The sequence below is a fragment of the Cryptotermes secundus genome, unplaced genomic scaffold (genome assembly GCF_002891405.2).
Source record: "Cryptotermes secundus unplaced genomic scaffold, Csec_1.0 scaffold1009, whole genome shotgun sequence".
Classification (NCBI taxonomy): domain Eukaryota; kingdom Metazoa; phylum Arthropoda; class Insecta; order Blattodea; family Kalotermitidae; genus Cryptotermes; species Cryptotermes secundus.
The window spans coordinates 985,706-1,004,951 of record NW_019744133.1 but is presented as its reverse complement, the minus strand read 5'-3'; the positions used below and the strand labels follow the sequence as shown (position 1 = coordinate 1,004,951).

General features: G+C 39.2%; 1 protein-coding gene across 6 annotated transcripts in view; it reads left to right on the top strand.

Annotated features, from left to right (window-relative positions):
* The window catches only part of LOC111874573 (protein tramtrack, alpha isoform), a 128,840-nt gene that overhangs the window by 77,524 nt on the left and 32,070 nt on the right, over nt 1-19,246 (top strand). For all 6 annotated transcript variants that reach the window (XM_023870184.2, XM_033755507.1, XM_023870181.2 and 3 more), the window contains 2 exons: nt 6,332-6,404; nt 8,865-8,924. In XM_023870184.2, the coding sequence (XP_023725952.1) occupies nt 6,332-6,404; nt 8,865-8,924 (133 nt within the window). The remainder of the gene's footprint in view (nt 1-6,331; nt 6,405-8,864; nt 8,925-19,246) is intronic.

The window sequence follows — 19,246 nt, the reverse complement described above, 5'->3', positions numbered from 1 at the left end:
TTCTGATAACCCATTCACCAATGAGTTTTGCTGGCTATTTCTTTACAAATAACAACAGCAACAACCATAGTAATTATCATAATGCAGCACAGTGATACTCTTGATGGAAGAGTATTTTTATGAGGAGAATTTAAGGATAGCTGGTGACAACCCTCAGGCTCCAAGGCATCTTCCAAGTAAAATTTTCTCTCAATAAAGAATTTCTCCAGTCCTTGAAAACTCAAAGCCAATAACTCTATGAGAATAGAAGCAACTTCATCCAAGGGTGTAATGGAAATCATGAACAAAAGTCTGTGTAAAGGTGTTGTACACACTTTCTCATGTGCATTCGGCTGCTGGAAGATGTACTATTACAGTGCAGTCTCAGTAATCTGGCCGTGCACTAGTCTGTCACATCCAGTAATCTTGCATCAGACACCAGACATGCATCCGCAACCTTCTGCAGGTTTCTACAGGCAGCAGAGGCTGACTTGTGTTCAGTTCAGCTCGAGAAACTGATTTATTTAGACCCTCGCTGGTACACAGAGTTTCAGTTCCGTTTAGAGATATGGTCTCCATATTACTGAAATTTGATCAAAATCGTTCAAAGCATTTTCAAGACAAAGTTTTGTTTTTGGGCTGAATTGAAGGGACAGTATTTTTGGAGCTAGAATGTTCATATTAACTGGGTCTCGACGTGTAGTGGATAATCTTTTAAATATCAGATATGAATAAAATGCATCCAACTGTTCAGGTGCTAACGAGGCACACATTCATGCAGACAGAGAATTCCAAAATACACTTTTTTGTATTTGGAGATGCTGAAAATTTATAAATATGCTGGAATAGGTCATTATCCTGTGTTGTGAAAATATTAGTGTTACTTGGATCTTGTTGGAATAAATCCTTTATATCTGAACTCTTCACATTAATCATCATTAGATCATTTCATGCCCAGCAATGATGATAAAGTTGTAGGAAGGAGGTGAGACTGAGTCCCTTGGTACTGTGGCCTTAAATGGTCTTGTTGTACCATCCTTGGTTATAATATGAGCATTGATAGAGTGATAATTAGCAAAGGAAAACCTTATTGCTGCAAGAGAAGCTCGACTCCAATATCATTTTGTCCTTCATCAATCCCACATGGAATACCCCAGGCCTCTGCGGTGGAGGGCCGGTGATTGACTGCTGATCTATGGCATGACCTAATGGCAACTGCAATGTGTTATTTACAATATTTATAGTGATGAAACCTCGTGTCACATGAAACATACTGGTGTTATACTAAGGAGTTTGCTGAATGAATGAAATTTGTCATGTATGCAGATAGCTGTGGCCGGTAAATGTTGCCACCATAATTTTGGCCCTATCACTTTATTTTTATACCTTCTATTTCACTCAGTATTTTTTAAAATTTTTCTTTTTTGTTAAATATTTACCAAAAAATGAGTCAGTAATGGTTTCGCTTGGTGTTCCCTATGTCTTTTTCCCTTTTCTTGTGAAGGCTATAAAAATGTGCCAGACATTGAGTAGCAGCAGTTTAATTATCTGCATTTGTAACATTGTTCATTAAGATGCTTTATGCCACTTTGAATAAACTATTCTTTTATTGTCCTGTGAGGACTTTAAGCAAGACAGTGCAGTTGCACTTCTTGGAAAACACTTTTCAGGGAAGTGATGCATGAAATTGAGTCTCCTTGTTTCCTGGTGTGTTTAAATATATCCAGAGAGTGAACAGTCATGACTAAGCTGATAATGAGATTCATTTTCAGAGCTGCTAGAATGCTTCCAAGAAATCCTCAAGGAAGTAAATTCTGATCAAGTATCTGAAGGACAGATTTCTTTGGGAGACTTGCTACTTTGGCAGCATATTCTAGTTTTGGTGTCTTATTTACTGACTGCTGAACAAAGTAGACAAACATATATATACGATCCAAGCTTCGTACATGGTTCATGGTGGTACTCTTAATATGGAGGAAGTATAGTTTTGTTCTCATAGGTGGTGGCTGAAGGCTATTAATTGCATATTGTCTGCTCATTCATTGTCAGGATTAGAGAGTATAATTTTTGGCGTCTAGAACAGAAATTACTAGACTCTGCTTTAGTTTTATGTGAAATAATTCATAACAAAATATCCCTCTAGAGATATTTCATACTCGGTATTGTAACAGACTCGGCAGAGTATGTATTTAAACATGAAACTTAATATAATAATTTTCCAGTACTCCACACCTACTGAAAGTGAAATAAAAGAAAAGATTTTGAATTCTATTACATTCACTCCACCTTTCTGTCATTTAATGTTAAACTTTAACAATCCTACGTCAGTAATCTCATTATTAAGTTTTCTCAGTTTCAGATTATCCTCATTTTTGTGTTAAAATTCACTTATTTGTAGAGACACTGTCACTGTATTTTTTTTTAATGCGTGGTTTCTCAAACTCTGGTACACTGTCTGCTGTAAGGGGGGTTGCCAAGTTTTTGAATTAATATATAGACCCAGTTGTATCCATACACAATTTTGCTCATTAGTAAAGGTTTAAAAAGGTTCTTTTAAAAAATCTAGCTGCATTTGGTGAAAGATTTTGCAAATTTTTTCATCACCATATAGGATCATTTTATGGCTGAGGACGTGGAGGCATTGAACAACTCTTTACGCCCCAGCTGCTGCCATACAGCCTAATAGAGACCTGCAACAATGTGCAGAAGTGTACTTTTTGCTGACTAGCAGAGATGGGTTGTTACATAAATTGATGTATGGTTTTTGGGGGATTGCAGTATCACAGAATTTGAGAACCCTTGGGTTACTGTATGATGTCTTATCAGGTGCTGAGGATATAAGTGTTATACGTATGAGAGCTACAAGTATTATGTTTTTGGACATTATTGTCTATTTTTTAAAAAACCATCCTGCTGCTTTTTTTAAAATACAGGCTCCTTCGTAAAGAACTCTTTATAAAATCAATACAGGATATCAACCTGCAAAGAGAAGACTACCTTGTAAGTTTTGACGTTGTTAGTCTGTTCACCAATGCACCAGTGGAAGAGGTCTTATGAGTCATAAGAAGTAGACTCAGAATGGATCCTGCCTTCCTAGAGAGCTCACCTTTACAAGTTGAAGAAGGGATGGAACTACTGGACATCTGCTTAACAACCACGTACTTCCATTTTGAAGATACGTTCTACCAGCAAAAAGAAGGTATGGCAAAGGGAAACTCACTTTCTCTGGTGGTCAGTAATATTTTCATGGAGCATATTGAAGAAATGGCGTTGGACACAGAAGAATACAGACCCTCAAAATGGCTAAGATACGTCAGTGACACATTTGTGATATGGCCATATGGACCAGAACAGTTACAGGAATTTCTTCAACATATCGACAACATCAGGGCTACCATCAAATTCACTGTGGAAGTTGAGGCTAATAATGCACTTCCATTCTTGGATGTTTTCATTAAGAAGCAGGCTCCAAAACTGACCACCAAAGTGTACTGAAAGCCTACTCTTACTGGTCGTTATCTTCACTTCAAGTCCAACCACCCACATCACGTAAAAAGGGGAGTCGTTCATAGTTTGGTCAACTGAACGAGGGTCATATGTCAAAACCAGAAGGATTTTAACAACAGCATTAGAAACATGAGACATGATCTGATCGTGAATATCCAAAAGAATCCGTGGACTCTGTAATGAAGCCATTGGCAAGAAATTGTCCCTCTTCGGATAGAACAAACCAGGGCACTGTAGTCATCCCGTATGTCAGGGCTATCTCTGAGAAAATCAGACGTATTGGGAACCGTTTCCAACTCAGAACCATTTTCAAAACTAAACATAAACTCCGTGGGACATTGATAAAAACTGGACCTGTTAAGAGATGCCCAGCAGGCGAAGCAGTGTGCGTATAGCATCCCATGCGACTGCGGCAGATGTTACATTGGCGAAATAAGCAGACCTCTAGAAGTACGCATTAGGGATCGCAAATATAACCTGACACAGGGTTTGCTGGAAAAATCAAAATTAGCCCACTGTGCATACGAGGAAGACCACAGCATTTTTTGGAATGAAGTGAAGGTCTTGCAGATCAAGCCCAATACCTCATACAAGAAATAAAGGAATCAGCCCATGTGTCTCTGCTGGACCATCCGATCAGTCAACCCAGTGTGGATATCTCTCCCATCTGGACCCCTGTAATCACAGCAGAGGTCAAGAGACTACAGTGCCATCAGGTGTAGTTGGAGTGGGGACTATTTGTTTTCTTGTGTTGGCACCACAAGGAGTATTGCTTCTCTCCAGGTATGATTTCATTTGAGATACTTCTCTGCTGCAAGGCCTCATGTGTGTGGAGTTTCAATAGATGAATATTTTCTTAGCTCTCACAGATGGTTTGTGTTGTGCTTGGTTTATGAACCACTTCTGAAACTGGCATAGGTGTCCAGAGATAGGGGCTATCTCTGTCTATTGGACCCAATTGAGTAGGTTTTACCTGAGGACGGGGACAGAATCCAGTCTCCAAAACGTTGTGTTTGAAAAAAAGAAACAGGACGTTTTTTTTAAATAGACAAAACGATGGATAATGTCCAAAAACATAACACTTGTAGCAATGCACCATCGTCACAAACTTTTAGATCTTAGTTATACGAAAGGATGACAGTTAATCATGACAGATGTAAGAGGTGTAGGGGATGAGGTTCTTAATGTCTTAGCTCAGAATTTGTCAGGAGAGACTGAAGAAAATATTAAAAATCTCAGAATAACTGGTATTCAACCAAAAGCAAGCTATATGTGTTACTGCTGTGCCAACCTGCTTGGTGGAGAAATGTGTCATGGTTTCATAACCCTCATGAGCTGATTATTTCTGTAGGATTTGAAGTTCTTATAGCAGTGGTTATGAAGAGTTCTACTTGCTACATGCTTGTTGCTTGTGGTTTATTCTTCAACCCTGAAGATGGAGGTTACATGTTCCTCCAGTGTCAGTTGACTTTCAGCAGACTACACTGTGTTATATCCCCGAAGATAGGACTCTTCATTATGTCTCATCAGACAGATGTCTGAGTGGAGCAGAGATTGAGTTTCCAAACCATCTTACTTTGCTGATGAATTTGAAATGAGCTGAAACAGTTCCTTGTCTGTATGTCTGGTCTCATATTGTGGAGATTATTTCAGGTTTGCCATAATAAAAAATAGCAATTGGCAAGTTAAAACAGTGTAACTTTAGCTTGCCGTGTTATGTGTTGAAGCTGTTCCATTGTCAGTTTTGCAGTTGAAATGAAGGTGGAGGCTTGGAATGTGGTGGTATGCAAAGAGAAGAGATCATGCGGTTAAGAATAAGGGTTGAAGGAAAAGAAATGAAGCCAGACATTATACAGTTTGAATCCATCTTCATGGTTGACATTATGGGTGTTTTTGCTTTATTGTGTTGACTTCCCTGATGATGCAAGTATATTAGGTGTGGCTAATATTATACTGCAGTATCCTTTTGCAGTATGTATTCTAAATCAGCACTCACACTTCTCACCCTTCCTGTGCAACTTCGTTGGTGTATTAAAATTCACACTTCAGAATCATTCATCTCTTCCTCTTATTCGAACATTACATGTTTTGGCTGTGCTGGTCATCGTCAGGTGTACAAGTTGTAGAGGAAACTGCTTTCCTGTTGTCACACTGCTACACTTTGCATTTTAAAGACTTAAAATACTAAAAATGTTTTAAAATATCATGCCATGTTTATTTTGTTGTGTGCACTTATTGTGGGAGTGGTGTATATTTTGTTGGGGTGATGACTTTTCTGTGGTGCTGTGTGTAGCTGTTCTCAGCTACACACAGGACTGACGCTACAGCTGTTCTCAGCTACACAACATTGAAGCTACACAGATCACTGTAGAAAACCCTGTTTCCAACAGTACCTATATTGTTGCTTGCATATCCATTGAGCCGTTCCATGTGTTCTTGCTTATTAAAATCTGTTGCCTAGCAGCAAATGTTTCTTCCTTGCAGCTGCTGCCTAGAAATAGGTCTGTATGCCACATTATGTTGAGGCTATAGCAAAATAGAATGACTCTGTGAGATTTGAGGTTCTGACAGGTTGCAATTCTGAAGAGTACGATCTTAGCGTAGTGTATGCCGCTTTGCTTCCTCAGCTGTTGTTAGTCTCTGAACATGGAAGCAGTATGTTCATCAGAAACATGTAACCTTTTACCAGACAGCGAGGTATAACATACTGGAAGGTAGGATTTATCAAAATAAAATGTTTGATGTGAATATTTATTCAGTATAATTGTAGCTTGATTTCATCTGTGGTAAAGAATGTTACGTGAAGGATTTTGTTTTGTTACATGCATTTTGTTTTTGTTTGCAGGAATCAGCACCAGCGTCACATTCAAAACAAGTGAAAGAAGAGCCAGAGCCCACGCCTGGACCGTCCTCTCAAGGTAACTTGATCTCTAATGTTATTGAGCAGTGTTAGTTGAAATGGATGCCTTATCAGTTGGTAGCTTAACCTCCTTTCATATTGTCATGTGTTAGGGAGTAGATACAGGGTTTGGATTGATAACTGGATTTACTGAATGCTTATAACTCACACTCATGGAGCTGAGCCCTTCTTGAGAAGCTGCCAATTGTGCAGCCACTCAAGAACTTCCCAGCATTTTATGGAACCTGAAGGTTCATTTCTGTGTTCACAAGAGCCCTCCACTGGTCCCTATCCTGAGCCAGATCAATCCGATCCATACCATTCCATCCTATCTCTCTAAGATCTGATTTAATATTGTCCACCCACCTATGTCTTGGTCTTCCCAGTGGTCTCTTTCCTTCTGGCTTTCCCACCAATATCCTGTACGCATTCCCCTGTCCCCCATTCGTGCTACATGCCCTGCCCATCTCATCCTCCCTGACTTGATCATTCTAATTTTACTTGGAGAAGAGTACAAGTTACAAAGCTCCTCATTATGCAGTTTTCTCCAACCTCCTGTCACTTTATCTTTCTTCGGTTTAAATGTTCTCCGCAGCACCTTGTTCTCAAATACCCTCAGTCTCTGTTCCTCCCTTAAAGTCAGAGACCAGGTTTCACACCTATACAGAACCAGAGGCAAGATTATAGTTTTGTATGTTCTAATTTTTATGCTTTTAGACAGCGGAGGAAAAGACGAAAGATTCTGGACTGAATGGTAGCAAGCATTACCTGCGTTCAGTCTCCTCTTAATTTCCTCCTGAATCAGGTTTTGATCTGTTGTAGTCATTCCCAAATATCTGAACTGCGCCACATTTTCAAAAAATTTCTTACCTATCTTTTTGTCCTGATTTTGCCCTGCATTTTGGTGATGAGATAGCAACATATACTTAGTTTTCTCTGTGTTTTCTTCTAGACCAACCTCCTTACTAGCATCAGTTAAAGTGTGTGTGTTTCTCTTTGTGGTATCTACATTATCACCCAATAGATTCAGATCATCAGCATAGATCAAACTTGTAACTGTAAATGATTATAACTCTCTCACTGACATACAGACTAAAATCACTGCAGCGTACACTGAATCATCTCAGTTTGTATGCCTTTACTGGTCATTGCTAATAGCAGCTTATCTGTTTCTGTGCTCATGCTGAATCAATTTTTTCACCAACAGTTTCAGTATCCCAAGTCAGTGAGTGTTATATTTCCACCATTTAAGATTTTGTTAGTTTAGTGTTTAAATTCAGTACTTGTAAAAGAAACCTTAAATTGGAGTTTCACTACAATGTTTTACTTCCATAAAATGTAGAGTACAGTACAAGTGAAATTACTAATGCGGGAATAGTTTGACGAGAAGTCATGACCATTGCTAGGCATCAGCGCAGTAATCGTGTTTCCACAGCAACAGAGGAATTGTTGGAAGCAGTGTTTTCTATGTGGTCCATTCTAAGAGTATAGGCTGAGGGTTCGTGTTTTGGGAGAGAGACAGATGCATACAGCATGCTGAGGATAATGTCACATATTTTGGGGTGTGTGACTCTAGACAGGATATGGCTTGGATATTGGATTTGTTGACAACTTGTATGTACCCCTCAGAACTACACTTTACAGATCACTGACACACAGGCTAGTGTCCTAAGTCTATTACAGTCTCCAATAGCTGTTCCCTGGCAGCAGCTACCAATGGCGATTCTTCAGCTTCCCACCCTCTGGTCCTCTTGTCAACTGACAACTCAGCTAGCTGGGTCCCAGGCTGGCGGCCATTTCACACTGACCTCCTAGTCTTCTCTGCACACGCTGACTTTCATCTAACAACTGAACTCTCTCACTCACCAAGCAGCTGCTTCACATCACTTCACTCAACTGAACTGCTAATGGCTCTAACTTCGGAACTCGACTGACCTTGCTTATAACATTTTGGCACGAACAACATAGAAAACACCATTTCCATTGTTATAGTCCAACAGTACCTCGACGGCTGCATAGAAATGGGTATTTGTTTATTTGCCTATAGCATAACAGTGCTGTTGTTTACAAAGTGACTGCTTAGCAACAGATCTGTATGCCACAGTATTTTGGATTCATCTGTTGGGAGGGACACCTGTATAGAGCAGGCTGACAGTAGGATTTTGGGAGCTAGGAGATCAACTGTGCTGATTGATATCTTTCATGTGTTTACACCTTCAGGCACATTCTGGGATAGTACCTAATCCCTTTGAATGCCAATCCCGAACATAGAACTGCCTGCTAGAGATTCCAAGTCTGCTTGGTGGTAAATGCAGTTTCACGATATTGAACAGTTTTTGTATCTAATTTTGTATAACTCCTGTTTAATGAAAACCTTGATTTAATGTAAGATAATCCATTATCCCAGAGTTAATTAAGTGGGGATTTCACTATATACACAAACAATTAAAATGATAACATTCTTTGTATACTTTCACAGACCCAGGTCAAGCCTTTGTCCGGCCAAGTAACATGAATGACCCTGAACAGTATGCTCTTGGTGAGTAAAGAACTAGCAATGCTTCCAGTAATATTTTTCTCACTATTTTGTATGGTTGTGCTTTAGATATGTATGAAGAAATTCACTGAAAGTGTGTAAAAACTTACGCTATGATTTTTTTTAAATTGCAGGAAGCACTTTTAGTCTGATAACACGCTTGTGTGTGCGCGTGCCTATGTATGTGTCACTCTTTAATAAGCCTTTCATAATTCCAAATCAAGTTTGAAAATAATATCCACCGATTGATGTGATTTTTGTCTTCAGTAGAAGTAACATTAATAGTAAAATACTGGATAATGTAACAGTAAGTTTGAGGAAGACATGATGGCTGTATTTTAAAATTTGTGGTGATATTATTGCCTCCACATATATGATTATTTTATGTCTTTTTGATGACTGCATCACAAATTTCAATTCTATATCAGATCTGAGGTTTTCGTGTTGGTGACTTTGAAGAGTATTATTGTCTTCTGTATTGGAATGCCATGTAATTTGGAGAGAGCCAGAATTTCCAGAGGAACATATCAGCCAAGCTAAGCTTTGTTAAGCTTTGCTTGCCACGTGCGTCCGCTGGTTGTTGTTTGGCTTGCTTTTGTTCCCCTGAAACTCTGGGCTCTATCTGAATTGCACAGCAATACACCTCGGAAGACCACAATCTTCATCCGTTTTGTAGATCGTAGACTAAACCTGTGGTTGAACATTTTGGTCTTGAGACCATATAAGATTTTGTCTGTTAGTCCCTGTGCTTAACTAATTAAGCTCTACACCATGAAGATGTATGGGGGAATGGTTATGTAGATTGACATATTCTTGACCTCTGTACTAGTTGGAGGCAAGTGGTCAGCTTCACACGCCGGCTGCTTTACCCCTGGTGAAAGAGCCTTCAGTCCCCACTGGATAGGAGGTTGGGTGAGCCCCAGGATTGATCTGGATGACAGGGAGAGGAGAAAAATCTTGCCTCTACTGAGATTCACACTCCGACCCCTTGGCCTTCCAGTCTGTAGTCATTCTCCATACTGATTGCACTATCCAGACATGAAATAATTATTTTATTACAGTAAAGTACACATATGACTCATGAATTGTGCATATCAGTTACATTGGATACTTAATGGTAAAATTAAAAGTACACTGGAAAGAGGCATATTGGTTTTGGGGATCACTCGGCTTCCTGTTCAGTGGGTACTGGAGGGGTGGGGGTTCCCTGGTGGTAAAGCAGCCTGAGTGTGAAGCTCACCAATCATTCTGTCTAGTGCTGATCTCTCAAATGGATGGAGCTTTTACCTTTGAGATTCTTAAACATGCACATGGCATGATAATTTGTGACATGTACAACTTCAGTACCTGAACATTATTGAAATTCGTTAGAAGTTGATCCAGTACAGAAATATACAAAGATCTGTTTGAATACAGTTGTCCTAAATTGAATGACCCCGATACTGCTACCTAAAGAAGGAATAAAATGTGAGTATTAATTACCCAATTAAAGATTCATCATTTTATACATGCATACGGTAGCATAGTTGGTTGAGGCACTCTGCTACAAGCTGGAAGGTTGCGGGATCAAATCCCAATGAGGTCATTGGATTTTTTCAATTTACCTAATCCTTCCAGCCGCACTGTGACCCTGGGGTTGACTCATCCTCTAACAGAAATGACTACCAAGAATATTCTTGGGGGTACATGGCGGCTGGCGCATAGGGCTGACAACCTTACCACTGTCTGTGAGCCGATTGTCTAGAAAACGTGGGAACTTCAACATCTAACAACCCTCTGGGCCTCCAAGGTCTGTTACAGGGATACCTTTACTTTTACTTTATATACAAGAGAGATGAAATAAGGGTTAGTTCTTCCCAGAAAATGGATAGTTCTTATTTTGAAATTGAGGATCTCATAACACATCTGCACTCACCCTTTTCAATGCTTTTAATACTGCTACCACTTTGATGTGTCATGCAGATATCATATATTTGGAACAAGACCGGATATATATAGTGTACACTAACAGTCACATTTTGTGAAAGGAATTAGAGAAGGCCTACGAATTATACATGTTCTTCAAATTAATTGTAGAAAAAGAAAATATAGCTAATATGAGAGAGGAAAGTGATGTTCTCATTTTTGAAGATACCCTGTTTAGGATAAACTGTATAAGTAGGACCTCAATGAAGTCTTTCCTTTCAATAAAACAGATATTAAATCCATCTGTATCGATTCGGTATTGATACTTAGATCAGTGAGGAGTCAGAACTTTGTACTAAATAAATAAAGTCGACATCAAAGCTTCACTATTCACTGTTTTGTATACACTAAAAGGAAATGAAGTATGTATAAAACTCATTGAATGCTGGGTGGCATACGTCGAGAGGTGATTGGGAAAGTAATGTTGAATAAGAAAGTTTAATGCAACATTGGTTCTGTTTCCAGTCACTGAGGAGCTATAGATGTTTAGGTGTATGCAATAGAACATAAATTAAATTATTAATCAGATGTATTTGTTGCCATGGTTTACGATTTATGTCTTAACTGCTCAAAATGTGCAGCATCGTTTTCAGTCCATAGTCTTGTTTGAGTTTGACAACCAGTTTACTGCCCATGATATCATTTTGGGGTGTTCTCGACTGCAAGTACCAGTATTTGTAATTTGATGCAAGATTTCTGCTCTCATCTATATTTTGGTCATATAGATCCTCCCTTCCACAAAGCCCCACAAAAGAAGTCCGGCAAGTTTAGGTGTAGAGGTTTCAGCAACCAAGGTATTGGACCAGCATGACCAGTGCACTGATTACTGTAGCACTGATTCAAGTAAGGCGTAGCTTGACCAAAACTCGGAGCTGCCATGCTGAGAGTACGTCCCCAGAGCAGCACTGTCTCCAGAGGCACATCTTTCATTAAATGCAGCAGTTCATTTGTCAGGGAGTACAAATAATTAGCGGCAGTGAAATGTTCCAAAATGAATGGTCTAATCAGCAGATCTCCAGTTGAACCACACCAAACATTCTCTGAGAATGGATGTTGGCAGCTGCTTTCAGTAGTCCTGATAAGGTAAATGGTGGATTATAAGTGGGAATTTTGTGTACTGTTAATTCTTCCAGCCTGGTTGAATTGTGCTTCATAATGAACCGTGTATGATGAGAATGTGGTGATGCACGAGCATCTACTGGCAAACTTGAACGTGAAGATCATAATTGCCCAGCTGAAGAGTGTCCATGTAGCAAATGATAGGGACACAAACCGTTTGCAGTTTACCATACTCACAGCACAGATTCACCAAGTTGATAAACATCCTTCAAACACTGGTTGTTTGACTGTGATGTGGTAGTTCAGTATGCACTCTTTTGGAGTAATGGGCTGTTGTGCTCCATGTTCTTTGTTATGTGGAACAGCTGTTCTTGCTTCCTTTAATCTCTGGTATGTATCACTGTATGCTTGCCTGTTGGGGATTTCGCTGCTCAGAAACGTATGATGTACTGGATACCAATAGTGAACTGTTGATTTATCTTGTGAGAAACATGCAAGAAGATGATATAGAGATGGGGTAGTTCAGTTGGTATAGCAAACCATTGGCTGGATGGCCAGAGTTTGATTCCTGGCAGGGGCAAGACATTTTTCTCTACTCCACAGCATCCAGACCTCTGGGGCCCACCCAGGCTCCTCTCTGGTGGGTGCCAGGGGCTCTTGCCCTGGGAGAAAAGCAGCCAGGTTGTGAAACTGTCCAGTCACTTCCATTGAATGCTGAAGTCAAGAATGTGGAGCTGTATCTCCACTCCCACACACACATCCTCATGACATGGTGCTTAGTTCATTAAGCTCAAGGACATTAGGGCCGCGCCATAGCTCAAGAGGTTAGTTGCTGGCTTCCCATCGCGGTGGCCCGGCTTCGATCCCAGGTCTGGTCAAGTGGGATTTGTGGTGGACAAAGTGGTGCTGGGGCGTGTTTTCTCCTAGTAATTCGGTTTCCCCTGCCAATCTTCATTCCACCAGTTGCTCCACAATAACCCCACCTATCTATCATCTAGGGCTGGTACAATAGGTCAGAAGTGGCCGCAGTACAAGGGACTTAGTCCCACCCCACTAGCAATGAAAAGAAGCTCAAGGACAATTTTACGTTTACACGTGAAGGAAGCATGATTCTGACCTCATCACTTGCAGTATTTTATCTGTCTCTTTACTCGGACAGGACCAGTTGAGGCAAGAAAGAACTGAGAATTGGTGGTGGCTACAGTTCACCTGAAACTATCATCATCGTTTCTATTTACAATATCAACTTCCACAGATGCCAATTTAAACCATTGCCACTGTTACCATGCGTTGAATTTCACAGATATGTGCATATGTCTGCATAGCTTTTCAGTGGTGGAAATATGGTCAGTGTTGTATTAATGTTTTTGCCAGACATTACCTCCTAAATCACTTCCTGGAGTATGGCAGACCATCTGTACTTCAGACGTGTGTGGTAATGGAACACTACATTGGAAGACTGACACCTCTGATTTCTTAATTGAGGTATTCTGTTGGAAAAATTGAAGGATTTATTATCATCTACCTGCATGATTGAGAATAGAAGACTTCAGCAGCAACACTTAATTATATTTTTATTAAATGTGCTGTCACATGTATGAGGTATGACAGGGTTTAGATTGGTGACTCAATTATTGACCACTTATACACTCATAACTCATGACTACACTTTACAGAACATTGACACATAGACTAGTGTCCCCAGTCTATTACAGTGTCCACTAGCCATTTCATGGCAATGGATTTTAACACATGAACTATAACAGTCTCACTGAACTGCACACTTCAAATATCACACATAAAGTCTTCTCTTGACAGCCTGATTTGCAACTGAGCACTCTTGCAACTAACTCATGGCCATTTCACACGAACTTCCTAGTCTTTTCTTCACTACCCAACTTTCAGCTGACTACTGACTTGCTTGCCCCAGTTGTCTTCCTTATCACCCCTCTGCATGGAAACCTGTAAAATCAAGCGGTAGGAAGCTTCCTTTAATTACTGTCGAGTATCCTAGACTTCACTAATCATCTTTGTTTGTTTAAGGCCATTGTTGAGCGTTGAATGTAGAAGTTTGGGAATTTATTCATAGAGTCCCTTTTTTTAATTATCTCAAAAACTGTGACTTATGCAAAAAGTGTATGGGACATACACTTCGTATATTGTTTTGTTTTCCTGTGTAACTTTTGTTAAAAATATTTTTCCATCAATAAATACTTAAGGAATTTAAAATATGTGCTGAAATGCATATAGTTGTTTATGTAAAGTGTCTTATTTTTGGCCCCTTTGGGCTAGAATTAGAATATGTCAGAGAATGTTATTAAAACACTCCTGTATCAAACTTTGTGAAAATCCATCCTGCAGTTCCATGGGTTTTTCATCCTATTAGACAGATGGAACAAGCTTGATAGGCATTCTGCAGATTTGCTAATGCACCTGAGAAGAATAACACTTATGCACTTATAGTTTGAAAGAACTGTATTCATTAGGAAAGTGAGAATATTTGTATGTGTTAACAGATAGTAATGGTAATGATACAGAATTAGCAAGGAGCCTGAAAAGGATTTTGAATGTGTCAGGACAAGGTTCAGATTTTTAGGTAAAGATGCCAGATTCAGCACTATCAAAGTCTGTATTGTGTACACTTGTAGTTCATTGACTACATTTACATAAAAGTTGATATCAGTGACAGTCATCCTATTTATGGTCCAGTTTCCAAGTCAGTTTAATGTTGGATGTATTTTTCTGTCAGCGTAGACATAACAGAATTTGTTTGTCGCTGTAAATATGTAGAAATGTATGTCTTATGAGTAAACAAGTTTAACATTTTTTCTTTATTTTTTTTTCACGAAAAAAGGCAAGTGAATGGTGTCACGCTAACCATCACCTGTCCATGTTTCTGTACTCCATAATAACTTGTGCATTAATTGACAGATTTTTATGAAACTTCATATAAATTTCATGCTACTGGAGGCCATCGCCACCTTTATATGTTTTAATTTCCTGCCCTCAGTAATGCCAATGTAGCCACTGTGCAATTTTATGAGGCAAGTTTGCACCAGTGCTGCACCAGTCCTGAAATTTTGTGTGGCATTATATCTTCTCAAAATAAGTTCTTTCTTTATAAAATGGAAAGTAACATTGTAGAGGCATGACATTTTTCTTTCATATTCTTTGTACAAGAGATATATATGCAGTACTGTTCTAGAGAAAATGCAAAACATTACCTTTTTCCAGTACTTAGGGTTCGGTTAGGTAGACTGCTGCTGGCCCTCGCTGGTACAGACATTCTTAGTTCTGGGCCCAACAGGACTCATTACCTTATTTTTCTGTCACATGATTTTGGGAGCAGTGCACCTACGCAGGGTTTTCTTTATCCTGGTATATGTAAAGTGTTGTGTGACAAATTAGTCCTCCAGTATAGTCATTACACGTTAAACTCCTGGTTATCCAGTATGTTTGGGAACAAAATGTGCTGGTTTCAAGGATCTGCAATTGCATGAGCTAAACTTACAGAAACCCAATACATTGCAGTGTACTAGACAAGCCTGAACAGTATTAAATGCATAGTGGGGCTGGGGAGGCAGAAATGAAGTGCACTGTAGGATTGATAAATTAAACATTTTGGGTATGCTGTGATGTGAACACAAATTTTACTTGCCTTTGCTGTAATTGCAAGTGTGTGAGGGAAGACGATGGTCAACACAGCTAGGAAGAACTACTGCCTGGCAGATGAACATGTGCATTGCAGTTTATTTCTTAAGTTTATGTATAAAAACGGTAGATTTTCTTTGTAATTTTTGCTGGTTGCAAGAGAATTCTGGATTCTAGGATACCAGATAGTGGGGATTTTATGATACAGTGAGAACTAAATGTAAATGACACCTACTTTAACAGGATTTGAGAGTAACTTTTCCTGGCCAGAGCAGATGCTCTATCATGGAGCATTCTACAAATGTTATTGGTATGGGCACAGCTGCTTAATTAATGGTAATGATAAGATTTTGTCCTACCTGTATTTTAAAGAAATAGCTGAATGTGGTGACCATCTGCACTGGCACCTTGGGACTGGTGGAAGAAATTTTGGGACGCTAGCCATGGCTCACCTTTAAGATTCCATATTACAGTCATAGTTTCATTCTGTACGGCCTCAGAGTGTGGAGACTGCTCCTGTACACTTTTTGCTTCAAGTTCCCCGCTCATAAAAATTGCACACACCCAGATCTGGTGAATGAGGTGGCTGTAGTCTGCCTCTAATTTCTCTTTCACCAAAAAGTTTGTGAAGGACCCCCATAAAATGTTGTGATGTGTGGGCTGTTGTGTTATGCTTTTGGAAATTCATATAGTGTTTCTCTTCTTCAGTGAACATTTGAAAGAACAGTTCCCAAATATTGTTTGTGTAGTGCTTTGAGTTCACTATGTCATAAAAAGTTATAAGCCCAATTATTCCTTGACCACTAACCGCACACCCACTTTTTGGTCATGTAATGTGTGCGAATTTTTGGTGTCCCAGTGATGGATGTTCTGGGCATTCACAAAACCACTAAGATGAGACCAAGCTTCACTGCTCATGAAAAGAAAAGTGTTTGATCACCACTTATGTTATGGATAAATTGTAATGTCCAGTGACAGATTTTATGTATGCAACTTGATCTGCAGGAATCATCTCATGGACTACTGATGCTTTGTAAGGATGAAACCTAAGAGCTTTCAGACTTCTTCAGATGGAAGTTTTCTGTATGCCACATCCATGTCCTAGGTGATGTGATTATTTTCTTGGGCCTGTTTTGGTTATCACTAGCTTATCTTTACATCCCTGTTCTTTGAGGCATGCTGTTTCTTGCCACTTGTTAAACAGTTTCATAACACAAGTTCTTGATGCTCATGTAGCCTCTGGAGAATGCCATTGAAACACATGACTTGTAAGGTTTATGTCTTTAGAAGAAATGTCTCAACAAGAAATATCTATTGTACCATTGTGTACCTAAATATCCTTAGATCATTTTATGGAACCCGAAAGTTCATTACCGTGTTCACAATAGCCCTGCACTGATCCATCAGTCCATTCACTATGAGAAAAAGCTTTCGGTAAGTAGACCTGTGTCAACAGTGTGGGTGCAGAGGGAGTGTTTGTTATGATAGCTTGACTTGTGGTCAAAACCACCTGCAGCATGAAGTTCCATATTATGCTCCCTGTCTAATTAATTGGTTCTTGTGGGGAAAAGTCACACAGAAGGTCCTGTTAAAGTATGGATTGCTGGGTATCTTGTCTGAGTAGGCATGTTTGCAGCAACAGGAAGTGCAGAGAACAACAAAACAAGATTTTTCTGTGATTTGTTTTCTTAATAACAACATACAAGGAGGGCCTTGTGACTCCTGAAGTAGAGACCCACATCACATTTACTGTAAAGGCTAGCTAGAGGAATACAGTGGCAAAGGTGTCATTGATGACCAAGCAGTCCTTTATCACATAATTGTCTGTGCTCAGTAATTTTGTGACAACATAGGCCAGACCATTCTTTATTATGTTCACATTTTTGACCTTGGTAACAGTGAGACCTCAGAAAATAATAGATGTCTGAATTACGTATCCAAAATTTGATATCCCATTTGTAATATTTTCTTTTGGGGGGTTACGTAGTAAATGTAGAATGACATTTAACTCTGTTGAGAGAGTTGTCAGTACTGAGGTAGTGACAGGAGCTGTAGTGGAGCTGGCAAACCTGGATGGTGTACCAGAGGTTATAATCTTGCTCCAGGGTCATCGTCTTTGTGTCCAGGGATTTCAGAAATATAATTTTTTTACAAAATGAAAACATTTTAGGATCAGTTTGAAATATATTACAAGAAAACATTACAAAACCAGGAAATTTGTCATGAATTTCTCACACAGTATGAAAGATTGTGCCTTTTGTGTTATGCCCAATTCAAAAGAAGCAGCAATGGAAGCAAATTGATTTACTTGTTTTTGTCACAGATTCCATAGTTTCAGAGAGGAGAGAGAAATGTAAATGATTAATGGGTTTGGTATGAAAAGCAGGCGGTCTTGTTTTGTGCTGGGTGTTTCTAGATTTTCTGAGGAGGTCTGGTGGGCATTATCAACTGTCTTGAATTGTTGATAGATAAATTAGCATGTGAGGATTATGATTTCCATCAGTTTGCAGCAGTGCTTGCATGATTTTTTTTCTTTTTTCATTTTCATCAAAACATGTGGTCTTCTCATTAACAAACTGCTTCAATCACCATCAGAATTGAGATCATTAGTTTTTACATTACTGAGGTTATATCTAGATGCTATTTCATAATTCAGTTTACTTACCGCCTTTACTCGTTACATTTACAGAATTGGTGTACTCATCATTACTGATATATTCATTTGTCCTGGTAGATTCCATTTTCTTGAGCACATGGCAAATATAGAAATTCACAATAAAAAGAAAGGAAGGGACATGCCGTCTACTGCTAGGGTAGTAAACTACTCGTTTCCACTATTGATTTCACCTTTTACATGCTGCCGTCTGTCAGGATTTACTAAATTATTTGTAGATTCTAACAGGCTATGTATTAACTCATGGAGCTGAGCCCTTCTTGAGAAGCCACCAATTGTGCAGCTACTCAAGAACTTCCCAGCATTTTATGGAACCTGAAGGTTCGTTACCGTGTTCGCAAGAGCCCTCCACTGGTCCCTATCCTGAGCCAGATCGATTCAGTCCATACTGTCCCATCCTATCTAAGATCCATTTCAATATTGTCCACCCACCTACATCTTGGTCTTCCTAGTAGTCTCCTTCCTTCTGGCTTTCCCAGCAATATCCTATATGCATTCCTCTTGTCCCCCCTTTGTGCTACATGCCCTACCTGTCTCACCTTCCTTGACTTCATAACAGGCTCTTCATAGACAATGACATATCATTGTTCCTGTAATAAGCACACACAGCAAATATGATATGTCTTGGTCTGGCATTGGAAGAATTAAAACTTGAAGTTTCTCCTTAATATTTCTTGCTTGCATGTTTCACTATTCTAGTTGTTTGCACTGGCAGAGATCTCTCTTATTGTGTGGATTTTGTTTTTTGAGTGTTATGTTACAATGATTATTTGATTGAAAGTTATTTCTTTGCTTCTGTAGAGAGAAATTTAAGTAGTCAAGTTTCAAAGAATAGCAAATATTAAGGAATGTTGATGACCAGCATTTGTAATCCAAAGCTAAACTAACATAGAGTTGGAAGTAATGTCCATGTGGACCCTTTAACTTTGCTTTACTCTGAAAGTGTGTAATCATGTTCAAGATGCTTTTTGTTTAG